Source organism: Nipponia nippon, unplaced genomic scaffold (genome assembly GCF_047370975.1).
Source record: "Nipponia nippon isolate SJK-2023a ecotype South Korea unplaced genomic scaffold, ASM4737097v1 scaffold_2, whole genome shotgun sequence".
Lineage (NCBI taxonomy): Eukaryota > Metazoa > Chordata > Aves > Pelecaniformes > Threskiornithidae > Nipponia > Nipponia nippon.
The window spans coordinates 109200114-109222005 of record NW_028262336.1 but is presented as its reverse complement, the minus strand read 5'-3'; the positions used below and the strand labels follow the sequence as shown (position 1 = coordinate 109222005).

General features: G+C 41.0%; 1 protein-coding gene across 2 annotated transcripts; it reads right to left on the bottom strand.

Moving 5' to 3' along the window:
- Window positions 1-837: 837 nt before the first annotated feature.
- GPR12 (G protein-coupled receptor 12) lies at window positions 838-5931 on the bottom strand. 2 transcript variants are annotated; one of them, XM_087757318.1, is made up of 2 exons: window positions 5791-5931; window positions 838-5207 (listed from the first exon to the last, which is right to left on the bottom strand). In XM_087757318.1, exon 2 carries the CDS (start codon window positions 5193-5195, stop codon window positions 4191-4193), a length of 1005 nt encoding a protein of 334 aa, XP_087613444.1. In that variant the 5' UTR covers window positions 5196-5207; window positions 5791-5931; the 3' UTR covers window positions 838-4190. The 2 variants fall into 2 exon arrangements, with proteins under 2 accessions (XP_087613444.1, XP_087613445.1); XM_087757319.1 differs by having other exon boundaries at window positions 838-5210; window positions 5791-5887.
- Window positions 5932-21892: the final 15961 nt, after the last annotated feature.

Here is a 21892-nt window from a genome sequence, read left to right as displayed (position 1 = left end):
GGCTGCTGGTCTAAGCCAAAGCTTGCTGCTGTCCATGGAGGGGTTTCAGTGACTCCAAGATGCCTCACAGCTGGCCCCTGAACACAAAGGATGGATGCAGCTGCCTATGGCACTGAGTGTCCATGGTAGGAAGATACAGCAGCGATAGCAGGCCTTTCAGCTTGCTTCCAAATACCCTGGGTATTGGTAGGAGTTTTCTTCAATGATACCATAACCTTGTGCTTTTAAAAGCCAAGCTGTCTTCAGAATGGGCTAGCACCATTTATCATATCCATCTCGATGGGCATGACAAATTCCGGTATTCTCAGTTTTTGTTTGGTGAAGAGTATTTTCAGTATTAAGTTACAATTGGAAATCCTGAACACAATGAATTTATCCACAGAATGCTGTACAACTAAACGCCAAACAATGAAACAAATAAAAATCCCCACTGCAGTGCGTAATTCTCTCTCGCAAATAGCATGAATTCAGGATCCAAGAACTAAGGTAAAAGGTTATTGCTGAGTAATTCTATTCAGGAACTCAATAACGGTAACACAAACCCACCAAAAATAATGTCCCACATCAGTCTGATAGCAACTGTTTAACAAAGGAAGACTTCTGCTTACTTAAAGTCTTTATGCAAGTTACTATTTTTTGTCTAAAGAATATATTGCTTCCTCTCTATTGCTCTGAGTTTACTCAGCAGTTTATAGTACCTGCAACATGGAGGATTTTATTGCTCTTGTGCTAAAAACATATTTCCCCTTATTGCTGAAATCTGTTAGGAGAAATGGTTAAAATTGGGGGGGGGGGAGGAAGACAAGTAAAAAAAAAATCCTCTCCCAAGCTCTGAGGATGAATATATGAAAAAAATGACTATAGTAAATTTTGCCCATCAAGGTACAACCTGCTACTAACACCAGGTAAAGCATATTAATAAATAAAAATGAACTTCAATTCTTTAAACTAAATAACGCATTAATGACGTCTTATGCCCGGGTGTTGTTTGACAGGACAACAAATGACAGAATCCTGCAAGCTGGCAGGATTTCTGCCAGTTTCAGGGGGATCCTGGATGGATACTGGCACCTCACCATACAGAACCGGGGCCTACACTGTAACTCTGAGGTGATAGCAGAGAATTGCTTAATTCTGCAGGGTCTGAAAAGTGGCTGTCCGTCAAGCATTTCTCCTGTGCAAGTGAGGTAGGCAGCTTTGTACCCACAGCTCTGCCCCTACTCCCAAAAGCTCGTTGACATGTGTGTTATATAGCATCTATCCAGTACTGCAAACCATGTTAAAGCTTGGTCTGACAGCTGTGGGCAAACCTATGTCATTGACTTCCAGAAGGCTTTTCTGGCCAATGCTGCACAGTCTCAATTTAAGAACATATTTCTGGAAGAGACAACATCCTCACTGGGGGTCACAGCAGTAGCTTGGGAGGCATAATCATGTTTCTCATCTGTTTGCGGTTTAAGGTAACCACGCGCTACTCCTCAAACAAGGGCAAATCACATCCCTACAAGCTAGCTTTGTGGGACTTCTATAATTAATCCTTCTTTCCTCCGTTTGACTCGCACTGCTCCTCAGGAGAGGAGTTTCCAATTACAAATTTCTGTGCTCTGGCACAAGGAAAAGGTCGGCTCCCCCAGCACTCTGGAGAGCCTCTGTGGATTTGAGCAGCCTGTGGAGCGAGGAAGATGACAAGGACACTAGGTGAACCAGCATGGGAAGAGAGGACGACATTATCTCCCTCTGTGCTGTTTTTTTCTGTCTTCCCTACCACCCAGGTGCTGTGGAGAGAAGAACACCAGTGCCTGCGAGGTTATCCAAGAGGATGAGAACAGGTCTGCATGAGCAAAACAACAGCTGCCCTCAGGACTGAATTTTGGTCACAGTTGTAGCGGCTCGTCTTCATCACACTTTTGAGCAATTTGATACAGAAGAACAAATAGGGGGAAAAAAAAGGGGGTGTGTGTAAAGTTTGCATGACTAACTTATTTCCTGCTTTTAAAAGTGCCATTCTACATTATTCAGCCTCTCTCTGTTATTCAGCTCATGACTTTTACTGCCATTTATTCCCAATACTTTGCATACTTGCAAAACTGAACGCATACATAGCATGGATATTTATGAAGTGATTATTTCTTATACAAAAATTCATAACAAAATGCAACAACTAGAGTTTCATTAGCGTTCAGAAGTAGATGAAGAACACCAATCTCCTACACTGAATAGGGGCCACAGTCTAGCTGTGCTGAGCATCTGTAAATCGCAGTGAAGCCAAGGGAGCTGCAAGTTCATAGCTCTACTGGACCATGCCATGCAATTATTAAACTAATCAGATTACAAAGTAAGAGCCAAATATCGTGAAGGTTGAACCAAGTAAATAATGGAATTTGAACCCAGCATTGCAACTAAAATTAATTATTGCATATAAAAATCTCTACAGAGCCTTGTTTACAGACAATTCATTCACATTTGAGATTCAGCTTTGTGTATAGCCTATGATTCTTAACGTCACAGAAACTTTGCCACAAAAAGCTACAGTCATCCAAACGTCCATGTGAAAAGGACAGATTCCATTTGGAAAAATCCAGACCAGCAACACAGTTGTCTCTACTATCTATACTATACAGGTATATTTTTTCATTGAACCGTAAATATTGCTATTTTTACACTTGAGTTTGTTGGGTTTTTTTAAACTGTAATGGAAAATACTGAAGCAACAATACAGTATGCTGACTGACATTCAAGGGAATATACCCTCCTACGGCTGCCAGGGCATTACCACATTGAGCTCCCACTAACACCAATGGAAGCGGTGCTACAAACTCCCGTGCACTGACATTAGGGTACACCTTAAGTTTCACAAAGACATCTGCCAGGAAGATTTCCTCTCTGACAATCAAGTCTTCAAATTAGAAAACAAATGTTTTCTTTCTAGTGCATTCTAATGTGGCTTCAGTAAAAGGTTAGAAGCGGTCTGAAATGTAACCATTCACGAGAGGAAGCTCTGCTTTTTAGACCAGAACTATCATCCTATAATGAAGTGAACTGACATGTGTACAGTGCAAAGAATCCCAATCTGTAACGGCTGAAACTGCCAGAAAAGAAGGAAATATTGTTTCATGTTGCAGTTCTGGTTGCATACAATTATGAACCAGATATGCTCTGAGAATTTATAAGCTTTAGTATTTTAAATTATACAGCAGTGCAATGAAAACCAGTGGCAATAGTTTTGACTTGATAACAAACTTAAGGGGAACCATTTCACATAGATGCTAAATATGTGTTGCAAGCAACTTGTAGGTTATTTTATTAGGTATTTTCTTATATGCTTCTGAAAAGATAAACTTGTCTGAGAAACTTAGTGTTGCATCTATTACAAATGCACAGCCGAAAGAGGCCATATTGTTTCATCAATTTCAGAGATCCCCCCTGAATTCCTTTTAAAATTAATAGTATAACGAGCTCTGACATCCCATATCTAAGAGAAACCATATGGCTGGCTTTTGAAAAGGAAGGCAAAGCATATCTTCTGTTTTAACATCCAGCCAGAACCCAGGAGAGAACAGGTAACCCTTTAAAACAATTATCAAGCTAATTCATGCTGAGATGTAAAATAAAAACCTATACAAGTACTTCCTCACTTAGAGCAAATTTGTTGCACTGAGATTATTACAATAAATGCCATAGATATCAGTACGATTGGCCATTATTTTGAAGAGTATTCTGATGATATACAAATGGGGTAGCAGGACTTGGGTTTTGTTTTCTTTTCTTTTTCTGTTTTAGAAAGAATTAAAGAGGGGAAAAAATCCTGACAACAGACTGTAACATGCAATATGACTAAACTCAATCACATAAACAATTTCAAAGGAGGTATGCTGTTTCAATCTAATTTTAATTAGCAAACTTAATGTAAAATCATGGCAAACATGGCAAAGTCTGGGTAATATAACAAAAAGGCCCTGAGCAACATTATAAATCTGTAAGAATACTGATTATTTTGATTTTGGAAATCTCCCTCAAACCACTCGATTCATTTTGGTCACTGGGGTTTTCTGTTTACAAAAAGGTCAGTGAGTCCTGTGGTTTTTATATGAACCCATCACACACCATTTAATGAATGCATCTAAACCAAAGACAGCATCGCAAGAATCTCTGGAAAGTAACATGTTAAGGAGAGTCCTCCTAGCTGCCAATCAGACATCACTGGGTGATCTTGCTCTCTGAGACAGGTTAGAAGGAATACAGCCACAACAGACGAGCCAAAGTGCTTTCTGTATCTCCTGGTTTCTAAAAGCATATATTACAGGATTGATGATGGAATTGTAGGTAGCTGGCAGGAGGGTGGCATAGGTGTATATGGAAGGATAGGTGTAATCTGCTATTAAAGAATAGAGCGTAAAAGGCATCCAGCAAGCAGCAAAAGTCCCCAAAATAATGGCCAAAGTAGACACTCCTTTTCGGGTGGTCACATAGTGGGAAGTGGCCAGGAAATGGTGTTGCAAGGCAATCTGATGGGCATGGCGCATCACGATTTTACAGATTTGAATGTAGAGCTGCAGCATGAGGGCAAACATAAGCAAGAAAGAGACCGAAAGGACAGCTGCATTATTTTTAGTGAGTGGTCTGATAACACTGCAGGTGGATTCATCTCTGAGGCAGTTCCAGCCCATTACAGGCAGCAGTCCAATACAGATAGATGCTCCCCAGAGCAATATAAGCATGACATACGTAAAAGTGACAGTCCTCTCTGAATTGTAAGTCAAAGCATAATACAGGGAGAGGTAACGATCAACAGTAATAGCCAGCAAGCTGCCGACAGATGCTGAGAAAGAGGCAACAATCAGTCCAATCGTAACCAGTTTCGTAGCTTCTGATTGCAGAAGGTATGCAAAAACGAAATTGATGATCAATCCAATGCCTGCTAAGAGATCTGCCAGCGCGAGGCTGCCTATCAGGAGGAACATGGGGGCGCGAAGACTGGGATTATGGAAAATGATAAGAACCACAATGGCATTTTCACAGGAGATAAGGGTCCCTGAAGTACACAAGACAATGTCCCAGGGGTTTACCAAAAGCTCTGGCTCTGGGTCTACGACAGGAACCAGGGAGGAGCCTGCGGCTGAGGCATTCTCGGTAGAGCTGGCTTCTACATGATCCTGAGGCAGCCAGCTCAAATTAACCTTCAGATCTTCATTCATTTTAACCCCTGTCTTCTTCAACGGAAAGACATTTTTTTTAATGTTCAGACACAGCACTGGATACAGCACCCCCAGAGCATGCAACGCCCTAGACGGCAACACCAATCTCATGTGCAGGCAGGCACTTGTTACATAAATGTGACAATAAAAAGAAAAAAAAACAAAACAGAGGGGGGGAAAAAATATTTAAAACTGCCCGAGGGACCGACACACGGAGGCTGAGTGATCCTAACGGTAATTCCCTTCACCTGTGTAGGGATGAAGGCACAGGCACGGGAGGGAGCCCAGAAAACAGCTAACACCACCGCCCCCCCCCCCCCCCCCGCCAAGAGCTGCAATTTGGGGTGGGGGCCGGCCGTGGGGCGGCATAAACCCCGTTATTCAGCAGCCACGATTTCACAGTGGGATTATTTTTGGTCACGAAGGGAGCGGCCAGGATGGGGTTGGATATCCTTCACCGGCTCCCTGTGAGGAAACCTCGGCTAGGGCGGGGGGGGGGGGGGGGAAATATCCTCTGAGAACTTACAAACTCGACGCGGACACGACGCGGGCACCACCACACACACCCCCCCACGCAACCCCGGCCGGCGGTCACCTGGGCTCTCCCCCGGCGGGTCGGAGGAAGGACGGAAGGAGGAGAAGGAAGAGAAGGTTTATCGCCGTGGTCCCTTCAAGGAGGCAGCGGGATCGGCCGCCCTCACGGCGCAGCGCAGGTGCGCGCCCCCTGCGCGCGCGCGCAGGGTGGGGGGGGGGGGGGTGTCTCGTGCGCGCGCGCCTGCGCAGGTGCCTCCCGGCGCGCGCGCGGGGGGGGGGAGAGGGGCGGGGAGGAGCGGGGGGGGGCGGACGCCCCCGCTCCTCCCCGCCCCTCTCCCCCCCCCGCCCCTGAGGTACCGCCGTTCCCGCCCTGAGGCGATCGTTCCCCTCGCCCCATCGAAGCGGCTTTCCGCGGGTTTGCGGTGCTGAAGGGGGTGATTTTTTTTTTTTTTGGGGGGGGGGGGGGGTGTTGGGGGAAGGGTCCGGAGATAAGCGGGTGTGGGTGATAAAAGCGTAAATTAAAGCGTTCAGCTCCTCTTTGCGTTCCTGCCTCTTTCTAATCCGCGGCAGCTGTTGCTGGGTGTTAGCAGCTGTGCGCCTCAGTGGGGAGCAAGTCTCGGAGGGTCACGGAGTAAAAGCCTTTGAATACTGTGATATTGCGCCCAGCGAGCCCCTCGCTGGTCTTACAGTGGTCAGCTGGCCTTTCCATCTCACCAGAACCTCCTAAAAATGAGTTAAGTCAAAATTACCCGTGCTGTGAGGGTGGTCGAGCGCTGGCGTGGGTTGCCCAGAGAGGTTGTGCGGTCTCCACCCCTGGAGATACTGAAAACCTGATGACATGGTGCTGACCTACCCTAACTGACCCTGCTTTCAGCAGCGGGGCTGGACCAGACCATCTCCAGAGCCGCCCTAATGCCTCAACCGTTCTGTGATTCTGTGGAGTATAACCGTATGAAAATGAAAATATAGTATAATAGATTTAAAGGAGCAATGCAGAGTATCAGATCTAGAGCAGGTAGCACCTGACCGCCTGCAGAGAGCCTGCTGGGGACGCCCGGGCATAGGGACGCCTGCTGTCTTCTGGGGGGTGACACGAGGGACACGTGGCCAGGTTTGCAAAGCCGTTACGTCTTGGGTAGTGCAGGCAGGCCAGTGGGACTTCTAGTGAGTTAGAAACTGAACTGGCATGGAAGCCACTGGGTCAGAGGAACCACACCAAACAGCTTTAGACACCAGGTGTAGACGTTTGTGTGCAGAAGATGATAGTCTCTTAAGGTGACCCCTAAATTGTCAGTGGAGAGAAGCGTCTCCTTCAGGACATGCCAAAATAGTGGCATGAGCTGGTCTTTAGGAGAGCCTGGGGCAATTTTAAGAAAACATGCTTTGTCCTCATTTACACCACTATATACCTAAAGCACTTTGGAAAATCTGTCCCTGGAGGACGACTGCAATCTGGAGGGACAATTTCCTTCTCCCTTGTTGAGTAATGCGCTCAGCAAGCACGCGTGGTGCCATCCTCCATTCAGGTCTACCTCAGTCATTGTGCTAAGCCTTGTGAAACTTTATTGGATGATTCAAGATGATTCATTCATATTTCTGGTGGCCCTCCTGCTTTATAACAAGGATTAAAAATGGGTGTCACCTTGCTGCTGGTCGCCGTTTTCCTGCTTTATCCGCTGATTTCTTATGTGACAGGGTAACAAATACTTTCCTGTGATCTAGACTGAGTGTGGTGTGTTTCAGCATCTGTCACTCTTACATTTAGAACAGTTACATTAAAAAATGCAAAAGCTTTTACAACATTTGTTTCACAAATGGAGACGACCAGCATTTCAATTAAATATTTTAATTTAGGACTTTGGAGAGCCGTGTTTATTCACTTAGTTAATTTGTGAATTATTTCCATTCCAATTACAGCACATTATAAACAAGCTAATGTTTGTATCCTGTATTGCCAGTTTGTCACTATTAGTGAGACGGTGGACTGTCTTGGTCATTAGGGCAGATGGCATTGGCATGGATTTCACCCTGTAGCATTACAGAACAGTTGTAATTTAGAGGAAAATCTCTTTTTAGGCATTGTGAAGATTAACAGATGCAAAAATTAGTGACGGGTCATAGTTAAAGAGCTCTTGTGTCACTGTCTTACTGCTGATCTCTGTCTCTCTCTCATGAGCATGCTGGTACAGCTGATGTTTGCTGACCCTCAGGCGAGCACAGAACAGCCCGGCGCTGCTGGAACAGGAAGCAGAGGTCGGGCTGTGCCGGCTTTGGACCCAAGCTAGGATCCCCGTCTGACGCTGCAACTGCCATGGTGATGTACAAAGATAGTCCGGCCTATCTCAGGTAACACAATATGACTTTGCGTAATATTGGCATATCCTGAGGCATCGGCTGCGAAGTCTAGTGTTGTAACCTATTGCAGGGCATAGTTTGGAAGTTACTCTTCAGGCAGTCACTGGAAGGCAGCTCTGGATGAGTTCAGGCATGTGCACTTCTTCCCCTCAGGTAGCTGTGACTGACAAACATGGGAACTGCTCCTGCGGGGCCATGGCCCAGCTGTGTCCTGAGTGTCAAGTCTGCTTCCAGGACACTGTGTGCCATGGATGGGAAGCCTGTTCATACAGCCGGAAGATGAAAAGAGAGACTTCCTGGTCTGAACAGTAGGAGCATCAAGCTTTGGGATGCATCCTGATTTACCCAGTGAGTAAGCATAGAGCTGTCCATAGAAACCAAACAACAGCCCCATTCGAAGAGGAAAAAATGTTCCTTAAGTAACATGTTGACATATTCTTCATCTGGGGCCTTACCAGCTAGCAGGCTTTCCTTCAGAAAATCCAACAGGGCCCCATGCCTCTCTCATTCCTTCCTAAGCACCCTCTCTTAATCCCTTTTTATAGGCTCCTAGGCTTTAATCCATATAACCAAAACCACCCTGAAGGAGCACCAAGTCAAGTGACAGTCCTCAGTACACTCTTACCTGGAGTTATTTTTCCTTTGGATTTTTCCCCATATGTAGTCTCATAGTAACTTAAATAAAAATATTAAGGAAGTTCATATTCTAGTAACAACTCTTGCAGATAGTAATGGTTAGCTGTATAAAGGAACAGTGAAAAACCCAAATATATGACAGCAGCCTGTGTGCATTTTAGAAATGGCTTTTGTTAGAATTTTCTTTCAGGAGATTTAAAATCTTCGTTAAATATCCACAGTGGTATTAAATATGAATTTTAAATTTCAGAAAAAATATTAAAAACTTTAAAAGATGAACTTATTAAGCATAAAATTTGTTGAAAAACAAATATCTGGTAAAGCAGCAAAGTAACATATAGATAGAATTCTATATGCAAATGTATGAAGAGTTATTATAATATTTTTTCTGTCACGCTGAGACAGTTATATGTAGTGATAAAGTACTTACAGCGCAGTTTCCTTGTTCCTGAACTTTTCTCGATAATTTCTCTGTCTCTGATCATTAAATATTTTAGATAGCAATAAAAATATGGGTAAGTTTTACTTTCAAATGTGCATCCGTCTTCTCTATGAATGCTCTGTGCCTAGCTTGGGCCTGCCTTTAATTACTTCAAGCATTCCCTCCTGCAAAGTGAGAAGTGACTTGAAGTTCTGTAAATGTGTTTGTCACTTCTTTTTAATTCCTTCCTCTTTGCCAGTATTTTTTCATTTTGACAGGAAGCTAGCTTCATGTTGATTTAATCTTCAGTGTTACATGAGTGTCATTTAGACACTCAGACCACGTAATGAGCCAAACTCTGCCTGTGCACAAAATTGTGCAGTTATTACTGACCTTTCAGAATCTTTGAACTGGAATACCCTGGGCACTGCACAGCCCATTTTACCTTTTTTTTTTTTTTTTAACTTTCTTTTTTTTCCTCCCATTGGTGAACGAAGTGTTGAAGTCTTCACTCATTTTTTTCTCAATTGCTAGGCAAGCTGAAAACAATTAGGAGCATAACTAAAGTAAGGGTTATATAGAGAATGCTTTGGGTTTATTCCCTTATCCCAAATCAGTCCTTCATCCATTTCTGAAGGAAAGAAAGAAAATGGAGAATGAAAGAACAGTTGCCAATCTGTATCGATTTAATAGAAAATGAGTCTTGTCACACAGACATGATGTTATGACAATGGGAAGATATATTTTGTTCTTCCACAGATGCAACAGATTTTTGAAAGGCACTTGTCTTATCATATGTCATTATAACACAAATGCCAATTTTCACTAAAATACATGTGAAGGGGATTAATACCTGGTTTGCTACAACCTCTTAAAACACTACCTTCCAACCGAGCCTGTGCCAGGCTTGCAGGTATTCAATAACCTACAGGACCACTGGCAAAGAATGGGTGTTACAAAGGTGGATGTAATGGTAAATGGGGAGGAAGGCAGGGCCCTGAGAAGGGAGGCTTTTGGTCATACAGCTTGTTCAGACAACTTGTTTTTTACTACATGCGGCTAAATGCATAACTGTATTTCTAAGACGAGATGATGTAGTCATACCTACATCATGGGGGACTGAGTGCTGGAAAGCATTGACTCTGCACAGGAGGTAGGTGGTTGTCTGTGAGGTCCCTGTGCAGAGCTGTAACAAAGAGGGCTGCAGTGATCTAAGGAGAGCCATGAACAGAAACAGGGACGTAATATTACTTCTGGACAGGGGACTGATGAGATCAGTATTTGAAAGCTGGATACAGTTCAGACCAACATGTTTTAAAATGGTGCTGAGAAATGAGAGACAATGCAGGAAAGAGTCACAGAAATTATATTGAAGACCTGAGAAAATGTGTCATAGTGAAGGATTTATGGAAGTTACTCTGTTCAGTTAGTCTAAAAGAAGATCAAGAGATGACTGGATTACCGCATACTTTCACCAGGGTTTCGCGTGGCTCTTCAATCTAACAGAAAGGGCTGTAATGTCTGGAAGCTGAGGTTAGAGAAGTTCAGATTCAAAATTAAGCTCAAACATTTAATAGCAAGATAATTAAGCGCTGGAACAACACATCCAGGGCAACTAATGGTTCCATTTACTCCTAATGCCTTTTTGGAAGATTCCCTTATCAAATACAAGTTCTACATGGGCACAAGCCAGAATAAAAACCTTACCCAAAGGTAGCAGCAATTGAATTTTTTCCTTTTGCAGGTTATTATTATAGCAAGGAAATTTTTCTTATAGCAAGGAAATTTTTCTTGTAACTCACAGTTTGTTCTCTTCAGGTAAAAGAACATGATTCTCTGATGGTCTTAGATGTTTGAAAACAACCCCTTTTCCGTTGGGTGCCAAATGCTCTCAGTAGCCAAGGCTGCTCTGAGGAGTTGTCCTCTGTGAGTGGGCTCCTTTAATTCCTGTCTGATAAACGGCTCAGTATTCAGGGTCTTCAAAATTGTCTGTCTTAGGAAGATGTTTCCTTGCATATACATCTCATGCTTTTTTTTAGTAGCTACTGTGTCTCTTTCCTGCTTCCTTTAACAAAGCATAGTGATTTTCTTTTACTTCTTCCGCATATATACTTTAAATAACTGTTTTCTCTTCTTTTTTGGGGTGATTTATCATGGCTGGATTATTCTGGAACTGAGGACAGCACACTTTTTTTCTACTTTTGTGCGGCTTTTGGCTATTTTTGATTACATCTACAAAAAGTGCTTTCGTGCCAGTCTTCATTTACTAATTGGGAATATAGCATGAGATGAATGTGAGAGGCACTGAGCTTCTTTCGGCCACCACAAAGTACCTGAAGTTCTTCAAAAGACCACAGAGGACATCGGCGGTGTGCTCACTTCTCAGGGTTCTTAGAACAGAAAACAAGACAAGCATAATAAAAATACTTAAAGGTGTGTGTTATCCTGGGAAAAGTTTGTACTACAAACCATTATATTGACCATGCTTAAGTGGAAAGGCTGGCTTGCAGCTATATTTGGTTGCTCTGCTTGCCTGCAAAGTAATACCCCACAGTTGAAAATGGTTTGAGGCACGTTGATAATTCTAGTTATTTTAAATGAGATAATGGGCATCATGGCTCTTAAAAGCATGGGGAGTATTTCTGAGAACGTTTCTGAAAAGTGCGTTCAGTTATATAATAAATGAGACAACCAACTTCTGACAGAAGGGCAAGTGACCGCATTGCTGCAACATATAAATGATTTAAACTTTCACGCTTGCACCTTGGTGGAAATTGTGGTAGCAATGCTTAAAGATATGCTATTGCATTTGAATGTAAGAACTGGCAACTATCATAGGCAATGCTGTCATGGTGTCTTAACAAACTGTATAACCCCTATGGTGATCAGGCTGCAAAAGAAAGAAATGGGAGCTACACACATTTATGATCTGAGCGTGATACCCCTGAAACTGTTTGTAAACTCATAAATGTAATTAAAAAAATTATCCAAATGAAATGTTTTGCAGTGCATGACATGGGAAACGTTAGCTGTGTGAGGAGGCTGGATGGAGGGGTTGTCCAACAAGATGCGCTCTTCATGCAGAAACATTAGCTTTATTGCCTGATGACTGCTTTGTATTACATGTGATGGCCAGTGAAGGGGCTTTAACTGTGAGCTTGGTTGGTGGCAGAACACATTGAATGGAAGAATTTGACTTCCTCTTTTGTAGCAAAGAAGAAAGTATCTTAGAAATTCTTCACGGATCCAACATGACTTTCACAGAATTATCATGGGTATGAAAGTGATACTCCACTTTAATCCATATAATCAAATAAAAGTTAGAATTTATTCTGGGACAAATCCACTGGAAAGAAAAAGTTTGCAGTTACGCTCTGAGATACACTCTGAATGACAGCACCTTTCAGAATTGCTTATTTTCTAATACCAGTGTCCGAGATCTGGGGACTCCAAGTGCGTTATAACGCCAAGTACAATTTAGGACAGGTCAGCTTTATTAACTATGGTCATAGTTAATGATGTGGGGAAGTGGGGAGTTGGAATCACTGTTAGCTTTTACTTGAAAGGAATGTTCTTTTAGTTAGGACAAACTTCTTAGCTAGACCTTTCAGTTCTTAAATATTAATAATTTTGCCACTATACCAGCAATGGGTGCCATATATGACTGTGTTTATAGAGCAGCAGTAGCAGAACTGCTTTTAAGTTTTCTGTCAAGACATCACAACAAAGAGAAGTTAAAATTTGTGCTTTATTGCACCCAGTCATCTTGAAAAGAAGGAAATATATATACACGTGTATGTATTCGTTAGGGACTGCATGAGTGAAGGAAAGAATTTTGGACAGGAGCCGAAGCTTTTCAGCCCACTTTATTAAAAGGGAGCACATTTAGCAATGATATGAAACTGCTGTAGACTGGTACTGCTAGTCTCCCCTCCTTACTTGACTTTCCCAGTTACTTCCTGTCTTGGTCCCTGGTCACCATCCTACCTATTTTTCAGAGATTATTCTCCAACTCAGACCTGTTTGTCTCCTTGCATTCAGGCTCAGTCTATGCCCTTTAGAGTATGATTTTGCCTTTCTTGATCACCTGCATGGTGATAGCTCTTGCCTAGTCCCTCATCACTGAAGCACGACTCTATCCAAGCTCAACAACTACAGCCTTCTCCAGCTGGTGTCCATCCACAACGCTGCTTGCAGAAGTCACTTTGCTAGAACAGCACTTGACCGATTTAATCCTCTCTTAACAACCCTCCACTGACTCTTACCTCTCAAACTTCAAATATGAGCGGCTCGTTTTCTCTTCCAAAACCCTTCAGGAAATGTTTCATTTAGTATTGAGAAGTGTCCATCACCTCTGACGAGCTTCTGGAGCCAGCCTCCGCTACCTATTGATTACATATAGTCTCCTGTGCTCCCTTTGGCACTTGGCAGATGCCTCCCTTAAAACATCTATGCCACCACCTCATCATCCCCTTTCAAATGACTTGTTAATGCTGTTGGCCAATTTATTTAAATGTAAGAATTATTAGATGAAGTCTTACAGAGGTCAGACTTGTTGATCCAAAGATACCTTTTGATCCTAAATGCTATGAATCTCAGATTTCTGAGTTTTATTTGGTGTTTGTGCCGTGAGTGCTATTTTTTTCCATGCCTGCCATGTAAGTAGCTGGATATACTTGTTATGTTTTACTTTGGTGTATCATGCTTCCAAAAGTGTTCTTATTTTCTATAAAACAGAGGTATTTAATGAGGCTTTTCTATATTTTTTACATACTTAATGTGACATCTAATGAAATAACCTCTTGGGAATCCTCCTGCTCCTCTGACTGCTCTTACTACCTAACTGTCTAGGCAGCATCTTCACTTTGCCTAGTACAGACCAAATTAATACACAGACAAAACTGTTATCGATGGTGCTGTACATTAGACAGCAGAGTGCGATCCCAGTGACGAGTAATCGAACATCATCACATGGGCTTTTAACTTTTCGATTACTTCCAGAATTCCCTTTCAAAGGCAAAGGTGCGGTAACAAGGAGAAGCTGTTTCCTATTGACTAATCTTATGTTCCTTGCCACTCTTCTGTTAAACAAAAAGTAACAGAATAAAGTTACTAATGTACTTTTCATCGATGCTCTGACCATAACGTCCTCCTGTTTGAATCCCTAACTTAATTTCCCTTTTAAAATACTATGTTAACATCTTCCTAAAAACACAACTCTCAGCTCAACATTTTCTTTTGTCTTGTTCGCCTATTCATAACTTGTGTTTCTTCTGTGCTGTTGTCCTTGGTCTCAACAGCCCATGAGAGGTGAGAATCGTGATCATGCGACAGTAGTTTATCAAGTTATTGTTTGTTAGCTGAGATGCCCTAACTGCCCACATCCCTGTTCTTAGACCCAGTTAAGAAGTCATATGTGACTTAATTTCGCTTACAATCAAAAAGAATTAAATGGCATCACCTTGCATTTTTCATGGTCCAAGACTGATTTCATGGGCAACTGCACAGGCATTTGGTGACTTGTTAATGGTAATAATTTGTCAGAGAATCTAAGAGGTTAGAAACCTTGAAATCAGTCACAGACCAAACCCTGACTCAAAGCAGGTCCAGTTCTACAGCTGGTCATCCAGGCCATGTCCAATTTGAATATTAGGGTCTAGAGCACAAGTCTTATGAGGAGCGGCTGAGGGAGCTGGGGTTGTTTAGTCTGGAGAAGAGGAGGCTGAGGGGAGACCTTATTGCTCTCTACAACTACCTGAAAGGAGGTTGTAGCCAGGTGGGGGTTGGTCTCTTCTGCCAAGTAACAAGTGATAGGATGAGAGGAAATGGCCTCAAGCTGCGCCAGGGGAAGTTTAGGTTGGATATTAGGAAAAACTTCTTCACCGAAAGGGTAGTCAGGCACGGGACCAGGCTGCCCAGGGAAGTGGTTGAGTCTCCATCCCTGGAGGTATTTAAAAGACGGGTAGACATGGTGCTCGAGGACCTGGTTTAGTGGTGGACTTGGCAGTGATAGGTTAACGGTTGGACTCGATGATCTTAAGGGTCTTTTCCAACCTTAACAATTCTATGATTCTATGATTCTATTTGCAGAGATGGAGATTCCACTGGCTCTCTGGGCAACAAATGTATGAACTGGAATTTCCCCAAAGTTAAATATTGAAAAAAACATAATAAAAATCAGTAAGAATTTGTAATGGGCGATATTACATTGCTTTCTAACATGTTAAAGAAGTAAATGTTGCTAGGTTTCTTTTAGTGCTTGAAAATATACTTTGTTATTGTTCCAAGTGGTAAAAAAATGTGAGACACTGCTAATAACTTTTTGGGGTTGAGAAGGAAATAACTTGGGTTTTGTTTAGAATCATGGAAAAATCTTCACAGTAATACATTTAGCACAGGCCTAAGAATGCAGTGATTAGGGATGTATTCACAATGAAGTTTGCTTAGTGCATGTCATGTACATTAGAAGTAAAGACAGTAAAGTTTTGTCTGCCTAGTTACATATTTTTATGTGTTAAACATGATTGAAATTTTAATTTATACAAGGAAATGATTGGATATATTACTTGACATTCATTTTTCTTACAGTTAAAACAGTTACGGGCACATTTCTTAACAGTCATATGATTTCATTTTGGTTTACATGCTAATTTCTGCCCTCCTCTTTCAGACATTAACTTTGGCCTTCCTGCACTGTCAAAACACCCACTGATGTTTGCTGAAGAACTGCATACCCATGGAATACACTGCTGGGCTCAAGTATTTCAGAATAACTGTACTGTTAGTCATACTGCTAATGATTAACTTATGCTGAATTTCCATGTGATTGCAGCAATACTGAAACTTTAAGAGTTAGGTTTGTTGATGCATTTTCTTTTGGGATCCACATCTCAAATACTAATAAACAATTTATTAAAAAATTTTCTAATTTACAGAAAAATATTAATCAAATTATTGGACTTGGCATTTAAACTCTATGAGCTGCAGAGGTCTTTAGAGCAATTTCTGTTTCAGGAGGACCAAGAAAGTGATTTTTAATATCTGTAGGGCTAACTATAGCCTATGATGAATCATAAACTAGATCACAGGCTTCTAATATTTTACTATCTGGACAGTGACCCAAAACAACCTCTTTCTGTGACCATAAAAGTAATTAATTTTCATGGCTCATTCATCCATAGAAATATTTTCAGCTAAGATGACCAGTCTCTGTAATGAGAGTGATTTTGAGTTATAGATTTCTGAAGTTCACAGGGAACATATCTATTCACAAATCAATTATTTGTAACCAGTGTCAGTTCTTACCATGGTATTTATATGCACACATGCTAATTATATACTCACTCATATTTTTGGTTCAGTGATCATGCTTATAATTCGATTTTTTTATACTAGCAACAGTTCTCATTTACATTTTAGAATTATTTAAATTGGTGATTTTAAATTATGTATATTAGGGTTGAAATTAAGGCTTGAAAATTACATGGTTATTAGCATATGTGGTCTAAAAATTAGTGCATGGTCATAACTTGGAGGAGTTGTTATAATGCTGGCGTTTCCCTAAATGTCAAATGCTTTATACATCTGACATTTAGAAACTGTGAAGGAAAGAGGAATGGTAAAATATGCGTCCATAGAGCTGATAATTGAAAGCTGGCCTTAAAAAGTCAGGTCTATAGGGCTGCTATCCTGGTCATAGATGCAGGAGGTGTGTGATTAAGTATCTGAACCTGTGAAGATTTATAAGAGCAATCGTTATTCACAGCAGTCATATGAATAAAAAATAGCACTACAAAGAGGGATTCAGGATCAGGAGGAAAAGGGTGATGAGCAGAGCTGGTAGTTCATCATGATTTAATTTACAGGACTATAAATCTGTAGCCACTCGATGTCACTTCTGCATATTTGAGTTCAGTGTCTGACTGGTATTTAATTATCCCACAATTCCGGTAGGGAACTTGGCGCTGATACAGTGATGGTGTAAACAGCGCAACTGTACAGCTGCTGTACACATGTACGACTGTACATGCTGTAGCTGAGAACACTGTGCTGCCTTGGCTTGCCCTAACGGAACCATACATACATACCCAGTAAATATAGCCAGTGTTTCTATCACAATAAAGCATAGACAGAGTTCTTGCATACGGTGTGTATTTAGAGTCCTTCAGAGATCTCTGTCCCTTGCCTTTAAGAGGAATGAATATTCAAGGAATTCCTGAGATGAAACAGTTGCGAGAAAGATGCTTGATTATGATGAAGGTTCTATCCTTCAGTCTCATGGTTTGCGGGGTAATTTTATTTGCTCATTCTGTTAAAAATTGCTCACTGGGGAAATCACAACCACTAAAAGCATTTGGGGATTTCAAGCCTGGTAGAAGGATTTTTCCCTCATTTTTCTCTCTCTGGCAGGAGTTGAAATATAGCACTCTTTCCCGGGGCTGAGAGGGAGGGGGGTGGGTGGGACAGAAGCCATCGGAAGTGGTTCTCCTGCGAGCCTTCCCTGGGGAAAGCACCGCTTCTGAATCTAGAGTAATGCTGTTCCTGTGCCTTTCTGTAAAATTAGTCCATACTGATAGCTTCACACTCTGTAACAAACTCATTCACAGCACGGAAGAATCTAGCCTTGCTTTTTGTATCTTTGTCACTTCATTTAGCTCTGTTTTTAGCGATCTTGCTACAAAGACTGCTATAACCCGTTAGGTTTCAGCTGATCCCAGGAGAACTGCTATACGTGCCAATACCCACCCCAGAAATGGCCTGAACAGACGCTGTAATAATCCTCTGTCCTCATTTATGGATGCAATGACTGGTGTGTTTCTTCTTTCCATCTTTTTCTTTCTAAACCTCTGTGGCACAGCGATGGTTTACAGCACATGAAACAGGACAGAAGATAGCTAAGTGGCCAGATGAAGAAGTACAATGCTGACCAAATGCAACATGAGAAGTTTCTGAATTCCTGTATGGTGGCTATTGTATGAAAAAAGTAAACGTACCTTTGCTTAGGTCCTTGCAACTGTAACGTTCCTGTAGCAGAAATGCTTCAAGCCATGAACTGTAGGAATTCTACCTTAAGTATTTCTTCTTCTTAGATGTTTTTGAGTAATGCTATGGATATTCATTGTCAGCTTGAGATCAGCCTGTTTTTCCATTATTACCTTGTGTGCTAAGCAGGACAAGTTGTGAGTACAGAAGCTGAGAAATTCTGAGCTGCAGACATGGGTTAGATCTGTATCCACCCTGAGCAGTGAATCCAGTGGCAGGACCTTGAAGTTGTCATTGCCGCTACTTGTCATAGCACTCTTAAAATTCAGATAGGCATGTTGCAGAAGAATACATTTCTTGGGGGTTATAATCTTTGTAATGTTTTGTCTGAAGTCTTTTGGTATCAGAGAAGCTTTTGGGGAAATTTGAGATAAAATAGGTTGAGCAGAATTAGCTTCTCTTAATGTAGGCCAAGCCAGTCCTCAATGACATACTGATGCAGCGTTGATCTACAACGGGTTTCAAAAATGGTTAGGCTGTTGTTTTGTCTGTTTGCTGAGTACACACAAGACAAGGAGTTCTGGATCCACCATCTGACAAACATGAGGTACATATGCTGGTCTGAAAGGCACCCCAGTTATGATTGTAATTAGCTGCTTGAAATGGGTGCTTGGAAATGTGACAAGTGTAGTAAGTGAGACAAGAAGATATAGTAAGTGCGTTATTAAGCAAAGAAGTGAGTTAGAGAGCACATGGTCACCCCTGATAGTAGGTGGCTGATAATGAATAGGAAAATGTATGCTATGATGTAAAGAAGCAATGAATACATGTACAATAGGAGCTGGAATGCACAGTTGTTGGACTCAGGCTGCTGGACGGTTCCACCTCTCTGTCTGCATTTTGATTCCTAATTTGCCATGCTTTCTGAGTATTCTTCTTTAAGTGATGAATCTGGTCTTCAGTTTAGTCTTTGTTTCGGGATGAATTCAGATCTGTGGCTAGTGAAAGAGGAAAGTTCTGCACCGCACAGTAGCTAGACAAGAGTTGGTAAGAGCCCTACTTAGAAAGAGCTGTAACAACCGTCAACTGACCCACTATATTTATGCCTGGAATGTGTTTCCTAGATGTTTATTTTTCCAGTGTTTTTGTTTGGTTGTTTTTTTGCTAAGTGCATCCTTCTGGATATGTATATGAAAGAACAGGAACATAATATAAATCATTGGTACTCTTGATAGAAATCGTTAAAACACACTTGCATCCAGTGGAAACAAGTGTTGTCCACTAAAGAGAAACCTCCAAGGATGCACCCACTGACTTGTACTACTTATGAGATATGTATTATTTATTTGACCTAAATATTCTTGTATGGCTTCCCATCTTGTAAAAACAAGCACAAGAGATTGTATGGCCAGTGTATTGACAAGCTTCCTGGAGCTACTTGTCTAAACCATAGGAGCACTCTGCTATTACTTTTTTTTTTTTTCTCTGTAGCTGCCATGGTGTAGTTGTGTATCTGTTCCACAGACTGGCTTCTCTGGTCTTTTTTTTTCAGTGCTTTGACATTTCATTGCCTGTGCAGTATGTAAACTATGGTTACCATAGTTAAGCAATGTTGGGAATATATTTATTTTAAAGCATTTCGGTTCCTCTTTAAATTAGTAGATATATGAGCAGGCTAATTAGAAGTGAGTCAATCTGATTTGATTTCAGAATGAATACAAATGTTGAAAAACAGCCAGGTTTGGAAGAAAAGAAAAAAAAGAAAAGAAAAGAAAAGAAAAGAAAAGAAAAGAAAAGAAAAGAAAAGAAAAGAAAAGAAAAGAAAAGAAAAGAAAAGAAAAGAAAAGAAAAGAAAAGAAAAGAAAAGAAAAGAAAAGGAAAGAAAGAAGAAAAGAGAAAAGAAAGAAGAAAAGAAAATAATCTTCTTCACAGATTTCTCAGCTGTACCACAGCATACAAAAACAAGCCCAGCAGAAACCAGAACTTTATCTGAAATTCATGATTGATTACCTTGGATGTTGTCAAACCGTTGCAAAAGTGAAATAAATAAAATCACTCATTATGTTAAACCCAAAACACTTTGGCTGCAGCTTGGTTTCCAAAATGTGGAATACATTTAAAACTAGTTTGAATAGACCTATGGTTTGGCCACCCCATTTCTGTCTGTTCTAAACACCTGCTTTCATTTAGCTGTACAAGACAGACCAAAATTCTGCACTAGCTTTACACTCCAAACGACTCCACTGAAATCAGCGATAGCAGTTGATTTTGAACACAATCCACACTATCACACTTCATTTCTTCTGGAAAAAAAACATTATGGAAAAATTACAGTGTAACTAGCCAAACTGATGGGAATTTTATAAGATGACTGTAGCACACTTAAAACCCAACTGTGCTCTTGTGGCTTCATTCTCTCCTTTCTCTTTGGATGCAAGCTCACTTTCTCCTGCCCGTATGTTACTTGAAAGCTGCCACATTTCATGCAGAAGCTCCAGGAAAGATTTGTGATAGGGGAATATTTTAAAAAAATAGAAGCAAAATAAAGGAAAACAAGTAAAATTATGTTTAACAAATGAACCAGATGATTCCTTAAATATGTGATATTAGTTGATTGGTACATTTTAGTCCAAAAATCCAGGCTGGTTTTTGACCTTACTATTTCATTTTCTGTTCTAGTGGATTCAAAAGAAAAACCAGCTGCCTGATCCATCTATATGTTTGATGACTTGCTGCATGCATTTTTGAAAAGTTTTTTGTAGTATACAACCTTGTCACTAGTTTTACTACTTTTATGTGTAGTAATTTTCTCATACGTCATTGTACTTATCAAGCACTTTCAAACAAGCTACTTTGGTCTGCATCTGTAATAGCTGTGGTATAGAATTAGTAATAGATTAAACTAATTTCATAATTTCCTTATTGCATCAAATCCATTGAAGGAGATTTTTAGCAAATGCTTATTTTAGTGTGTTGTCCACTGTTTTGTGTTACTCAGTAGTTAAGATGTGGGCTTGGCTTTTGAGAAATATAAGCTCAAAATCATGTTTTGCTGCATACTTTCTTTGTAATCTAAGTTCCCATGCATGGGAACAAAGTTAGTGTCTTGTATTCTCCAGCCATCCAGTTTCTCTCTGTATCTAGTTTAGGGTTAGATAATCCCTGAGAGTAATTTCAATTCACGTATTTTAGGAGGGACCAGTCACCCTTTGAAGTGCTTGCTTCTCTTTCTCTTCATGATGGAGGGAGCCCAGGTTACTGTTTCAGACAAAGTGACTTAAAGTCCAATGAGGTGAACCTCAGACCTCCAGTGTTTCAGCTCCTCCTCTCTAAGGTGGACACAGCAGCATCACCATGCCTCAGGAAGCTGCCACAAGGATGTTAATAATTATGAGATATTAATGAATCATAATAGAAGTTATATCAATATAAAAATTTATCTCACGGAAAAAGGAGAGCCTCAATCTCTCTCCAGTTGAGACTTCCTTGTACTTTTGTATTTTACCAAAAATATGCTTGCTATAATCTGATATTCGATTTTTACATATAAAATATGGGAAATATCCATTTTTACATATTGATCTAGGAAAGATTTTTACAGGCCTATTTAAAAAACAGAATGTAATGGTATATATTTTACCGAAACCTCTAAAGAAAGGACAGGCCCTTAAACTGTGTTACTGCACCTTAAAAAAAATATTCAGCAATCCATCTTACATCCCAGTACAAGGGGCCACAGCAAAGAGGGATTTGAGACGTGCTAAATACG